Source organism: Notothenia coriiceps, unplaced genomic scaffold (genome assembly GCF_000735185.1).
Source record: "Notothenia coriiceps isolate Sejong01 unplaced genomic scaffold, NC01 NC01_scaffold00037244, whole genome shotgun sequence".
NCBI classification, from domain to species: Eukaryota; Metazoa; Chordata; class Actinopteri; order Perciformes; family Nototheniidae; genus Notothenia; species Notothenia coriiceps.
This window is the reverse complement of record NW_011369945.1, coordinates 20,926,767-20,933,448: the sequence shown is the minus strand read 5'-3', so window position 1 is coordinate 20,933,448 and position 6,682 is coordinate 20,926,767. Positions and strand designations below refer to the sequence as shown.

General features: G+C 37.4%; 1 protein-coding gene across 1 annotated transcript in view; it reads right to left on the bottom strand.

The window, feature by feature from the left end:
* Nucleotides 1-6,394, bottom strand: part of LOC104965404 (serine/threonine-protein kinase BRSK2-like) — a 9,378-nt gene extending 2,984 nt beyond the window's left edge. The window contains exons 1-5 of the mRNA XM_010794359.1: nt 6,387-6,394; nt 5,693-5,857; nt 5,055-5,152; nt 4,251-4,404; nt 2,740-2,799 (exon numbers count right to left, since the gene is read on the bottom strand). Of these exons, the coding sequence (XP_010792661.1) occupies nt 2,740-2,799; nt 4,251-4,404; nt 5,055-5,152; nt 5,693-5,857; nt 6,387-6,394 (485 nt within the window). The remainder of the gene's footprint in view (nt 1-2,739; nt 2,800-4,250; nt 4,405-5,054; nt 5,153-5,692; nt 5,858-6,386) is intronic.
* Nucleotides 6,395-6,682: the final 288 nt, after the last annotated feature.

The window sequence follows — 6,682 nt, the reverse complement described above, 5'->3', positions numbered from 1 at the left end:
CACACACACACACACACACACACACACACACACACACACACACACACACACACACACACACACACCGCAACGTTCTATAGCACCATTTCTGCTTTTTTCTCTTCATGAGGTTTTCCATTTACGTATCATTAACTTTTCATATCTGCTCCTACACACACACACACGCAATCTTAACCAAAAACCATGCCAATGTCTTTGAAGACGTTGGGATTTAATTGCCCATAGACAATTTGGCTTTGTTGGAAGAGAAAAATGAAAATCAGTAAATCATAATTAAATATGCTTGAAGACACACACACACACACACACACACACACACACACACACACACACACACACACACACACACACACACACACACACACACACACACACAACATCACTGGCGTTAAATTCGCTTTCTCACGACGACGTTAACATACAAGACATTTTTAATTCATCACATAAAAGTGCTCAGTGGTAATGGCGGTCATGTTTTTCCTTCTAGTATAATTCTTGTTATTGCTTTGTTTCTCTTGTTAATAAAAATACTCGTTATGTGGTAAAAGTGTAATTGTTTTTACTCTAAGAAGAAAGTAAACGATCATGTCTGTGGTTAACAACCCAAGTAAATACTGTCCCTGTCGACATAATGTATCCTTAAGCGTTGTTTGTTTTTTGATGTTCATTCTTCCTCCAGTTATTTTCTGATTTTAAAGTGATATATGTTCAAAATGCCACTTACTCACGACTCAAATGTTAAATTCTTTGAGTTTAAAACATATCCTTTTAAAAATACCAGATGCATATATTCCTTGTGTTTTATTAATCCTTGTATCATGTAGTGTTTTGCTGTTCTGATGCATTTTTACATTTTTAATTAATTGATTGCAATGTGTGTTAATTGTCCATCGCACATTCAATACAAGTAAAATATACAAATGGCATAACATAACTAAATTAAAGCAAAACTGCATTTTTCCATGTCCAGCAAGGAATCATTGCATCAAGGTCTTTAGAGTAGATTTTTCCCGATCATGAAGCTTTGGTGTTTCCTCCACACTTGCTTTATTGGCCTGACACAACATTTGTTAGACAGAAACATGTATGCCAATTTTATATGTCCGATATAATAAAACCCTATTTATTTTCTAATTTCAACAAAATGTATTTGTATATTATTATTAATTATTATTTCAATGTTATTACATTTAATTTCATTATTATTATTATTATTCACTATTTATTATAATAAATAATATTATTAATTGTATTATAACTCAACATATATTTAATATATTTTAACAGTATTATTATTTATAATAATTCGGATTTCATTTTTAAATAATTATGATATTATTATTATGAATATTTTATATATTTCTGTATCGTGTTTTTCAAATCATATTTTCTTTTTACGTTAAGAATATATATATAATTTGAGATTTTTCCCATCTGTTTTCAGAAGTTATGAATATCGGCATGTAAAGGATGTGTGTGCCTAGTTATATAAATAAATAAGAAGCGTGTTAATCAGAGCTTCTTCAGTGATTCTCTATCTGCGATCAGAGTCACAGATTTTATGTGAAGTATGATTGAGGAAGCACATAACGACGCTGCATTAATGAAGAAGAGGAGTCCCTTCAGAAAGGAGCATCTATTAACAAGCAGCTTAATAATGTGAAGCTTGAGTTAGTCTCTGAAATATGAATATTAATCATAACCAGTGTGCTTCATCTTAAGGGTCTTCTCAATTACATAAAGGAATATTGAGTGTGAGCTAAAAGCATCATGTATTTTTCATCTGGTGTGTTTACTCCATCTGCATTCCTGCCAATTAATTTATGCTAATCTCAGAAAATCCATCGGCAAACTGAGATTCCCCGACACAAGGTCAGACACACAGGGAGGCTTCCCTGAGCTTCACGGTAAAAACAAACAAATATAAACCCACACACACACAAACAAACAAACACCCCCCCCCACAGACAGACACACACACACACTGAGAGGAGTGAAGATGGGGGGAAGGAAACTGAAAAGTTGACCTAAAAATTCTCTTTTCCCCCGAGGGCTTAGGGAGGAACGTTGAAGAGGAAAGAGTGGGCTAGAGTTTCTGATTTATCCGAGGACAATATCGTGCTCCTAATCAGAATGTGACCCAATGCAGTACATAAGGGTTTGGGTGTCAGTGTTTACGCTGTTAATGAAAAGGGGGGTCGTGTTTCAGGCCACTTTGCAGACTTAAATGTGCAGCATGAGTCAAAAATCAGCACTGGAGTATCCAAGCTAAATGTGAAAAAGCTAAAATAATCAGATTCTTTACAAAGAAGTGAAAACCGGTGCATTCATTTTCCACTAAAGGTATTTTCTAGTAACTTGTTCAATGTGCTTTGTGTGATTTCAAGACACTGATACTTACTCTTGAATAATTTGTCTTCGGACTGTGTTGGAGACGTTTTGAAATAACCAGCATGTTTTTTATGGAGATTTTTGCAGAGTAAAGACTAAATGCACACATTTTCTTCTGTGTCAGAAAGTCAAACATTCAAAAGACTTCTACAATAAACGACACAAACAGGTTATCTGTCACATAAATAAACGGTTTTAGCATGCGACATTTAAAAGTGGAAGACAAAGAAATGGAGAGGAATTAAACCACTGAATATTAACAAGACAAAACTAGTGGATGGTAAAAAAGGAATAGAAGAAAAATGGATCTGACGGGACAAACAGAAACGGAGCGGAGCCGACCAATACCTTTCCTCCTTGCTGCAGTTAGCGTTTGTGATATCCAAGCTTTTACTGAACACAGATTTGCTAAAAAGGGGGCAGACAGAAAAAACCGAGAGACAAACAGAAAGGTTGTCACATAAGGGGAGGCTAATGTTGATCATGCATCAAAAACAAACACTAGAAAATAAAAATAAAAACACAAAAAAATAAAAGGAAACACAAGAACTCATGCACAGGTCCAGAAACCAGGAGGTGGAACACGTTCATGGGTCATGCATGAGCCCTTTCATTTATTTAACTATTGTCGAGCAGCAGCTAAAAGAGTGAACCTCCTCTCATATTAGAAAGGTAACACAAACAGCTTCCTCCCACCTGCTGATGCCAAAGTGTGCTGGTTTATAATGTCCATTCATGCTCAAAATGCAAAACCTATGTCCTGATAGGCAGTATAAACAAAAGACACATGCCTTATCGTACGCTATACATTTGAAAGACTTTTTTCACGTGAATGAACAAGATGCTGAAAAGCTTGTTTATGCGTTGGAGTCTTTATAAAGGTCTTCCCTTGTAGACCGAAAACTCACCTGTTTTGACGGCATCTTTTCCTAACACAAATAAAGAACTCTCTTCTGTACGTAGCATTTACAAAGGATTTGGCTTTAAATGGAGCTAATGCAGTAGCACTTAATCTGGTTGGGTGATAGACAGGAAATGTACCTGCAGGATTCTTGCTTTTGAGTTTGTTTCTTCATGGTTGAATGCACTTATTGTAAGTCGTCTTACAGAAAGTAAATTGAGAAACCACGGGTTCTTTAGGACTACGCTGCCAGGATTTGAACAAGAAAAACCGAGCACTTTAGCGGTTTTAGCTTCAGTGCATTGCCCTGTATCTTTTAAAAAGTCCCTATTTAAAATAATTTTCAGATTCATTTTAGTAGACTCTCCTGGGACATGTCTCCATGCTTTAATGTTCAAAAAGCTTTCTCATACTGCCTGTTGTGATTGGTTAACAGCTAGGAGCGCTAGCCAATAGAAGCATGAGTGTTAGTGATGTCACGATGTTCCAGAAGTAAACAAAGGAGTCCAAAGGAGGCGCTTCAGGCCTAAATATCAAACTATCAAAGCACTTTGAGCTGCATCCTGTGTATGAAAATATCTCTTGATTATTATTATTATTAAACAGGGATGCTTCTTCCCCTCTTTGACTGCATGCTCCATGCACACTTATACATACACCACGCACAAACCTGAGTCCTGTTCATGCATTTTAACCCTTTTTTAAGGATGTTTGCAGATCTAACCGCCCTCTGAACAGGAGTTAATGTCAGGTCTCAAACTTTACATCAGCAGCGACAGAGCCAGAACGATGCGTCATGTTTTAACTGCAGTTCGGTGAAGGAGGGAAGGATTTAACAGTCGGGGAAGTGGACTTTTAATTTAAAAAACAACGGGTTATTTCCTCCCTTAATTTCTCCGAACTGAGGTTAAATACATTATTTAACCCGACAGCCATCTTTAATGTGTGCATGTCTCACCTCTGGCCGTGGGTTGCCATGTCGATGGCTCTTCGTACGGGGACCGGGGACCCCCCCTCCATGACGCACAGCACCTCCATGGACTTCCTCTCCGGCCTCCGTTTACCGTGCCGGCTCAGCATCGGGGAATCCACGCGCTTCCTCGGAGGGTCTGCTGAGCAACGGCAGGTCGAAGGTCAACAGAGGGAAGACAAATAGGAGAGAGAGTAGTCAGAAAACTGTAGCATCTCATTATATAGGAAACATTTTCTGAAAATATTGGAAAAATGCCCATAAAAGTATGTCAACGTGTCTTCAGAATTATGTAAAACATTTCTAAAAAGTATGTGAGAAATGTTGAAGTATTTTGGAATTTCTTTTTGAAATGTTGGAACTAAATATGTGAAAATAATGTCTGACAAACACTCAGAGAATATGTAGAAAATGTCCAAAGAAGGTGGAAAAATGTCAGAAAATTTACTAAAATTGTGTTAAATACATTGAAATAAAATATGTGAATTAAAGTTTGGAAAATATGAAAAAAAATTACTTCTAGCAAGTACAAAAAAAAACATTTCAAAATGTTTCAAATGAAAGGTTTTGAAAGCTTTTTCCCGCAAAAGTATTCAGATTATTCTTTGTTTTAAAGTGTCCAAATGTTAGTGAAAATTGTCCAAAAAAAGTTTGGAACAGATTCAAAAACCTTTGTTGAAAATGTAGACTTTCCAAAGAATTAAGTGAAACATTGAAGAAAAGTGACAGCTACAAACTTCTGAATGTCAGCAGATAAATGTTATGTTGTGGATTTCCTCCAGATAAACCTACCGATCTCGGTGCGTGCCGGCAGGTTCTGGTCCTCCTGACTGGGATACCTCTCCTTTCGGTCCAGCAGCAGGAAGTAGATCATCTTCTCCTGGTTTTCTCTGCAGAGAGGAGAGTGAGGGTCCGTTAGTTAAGAACGGGACAGGGAGACAAACTGTCATCAAACTGAGAATAACTCTGGAGATTCATTCATTTGTCTGCTCCTCTCCCTATGAGAACAATGTCCTAATAATATACAACAAATATTTCAATTTTAGAATAATATATGAAAATGCAAGTAAATAAAGAAACTTTTAATCAGACTAACAACAATTTTTTCCCCAAAAAATATGTTAAAGATATTTGTAAATATTTCGATAGTTTCGCAGAAAAGTCGCAAAATGTCCACAACAATAAGTGGAGGACGCTTGGATGTGATATGTTTAAAGTATTGATGGAAAAGTTAAAAAAAGTCAATAAATAAATAATAAAATAAACGTAACTGCAGCAAAATAGAACCTCAAATGCTAAAAAACAAAAAGTCTGAAATGTTTCAAAAAATAGGTTCAAAATCTACAAAGAAATAAAATATGTGAAAAATTTCACGAAACAAAAATGTAAAGAATGTGCAAATACAAATGAAATCTGTGCTCTTCACTCACTCCTCCGACAGCATGTCTTTGAGGAGCTTCTCCTTGTCTCTGAAGCAGCCGAGCGAGTGCATGCTCTCCAAGACGTCCGGGTCGATCTCCTCGGCCGCGGCCAGCGACCGTATGGCCACCTTCCTCGGGACGGGCTGCTCCGGCTCGGGCTCGTTCTTCCCCGCTCTGCAGCAGGAACAAAGAAAACTAAATCTGAGTGGATGTAATATAGATTTTGGATTACAACAGAAAATAATCTCTGCGTCAAACAAACGTTTATGATAGTCACAAATTTAGTTCAGCAGGATAATCTCCACATATTAACACCACTTTATGATTTCTGAAGCAAAATGCTAATGTTGGGCTATAAAGGAACTACAGCACGGTCACATGACTTCACGTCACCACCGCTAAGCTAAAGGAGGCTAATGTTGGGCTATAAAGGAACTACAGCACGGTCACATGACTTCACGTCACCACCGCTAAGCTAAAGGAGGCTAATGTTGGGCTATAAAGGAACTACAGCACGGTCACATGACTTCACGTCACCACCGCTAAGCTAAAGGTGGCTAATGTTGGGCTATAAAGGAACTACAGCACGGTCACATGACTTCACGTCACCACCGCTAAGCTAAAGGTGGCTAATGTTGGGCTATAAAGGAACTACAGCACGGTCACATGACTTCAAGTCACCACCGCTAAGCTAAAGTCTTACTGTTTCATACTGTGTCAGAAATAATCAGAACTTCCACGTAGGAGATTTTGAGTACTTTGAGCCAGTTATAATCCTGCAGACAGATGTTGTCACTGCGATAGCTTCAAACTATGCAAGATGGAGTCACACAACTTTAAATAGGTGTGGTTGTGATGAAAAGGAAAGGAACGTTTAAAGGTGGGCCTACTAGCTTGGTCTTTTATTCTTTGTTTAGTTTCCTTCAAAGTGCCTTCATTTATCATTCGCTGATAATATTTGTGTTTAAAACTTTTTTTGTACTTTTAATCGGGCTGTTT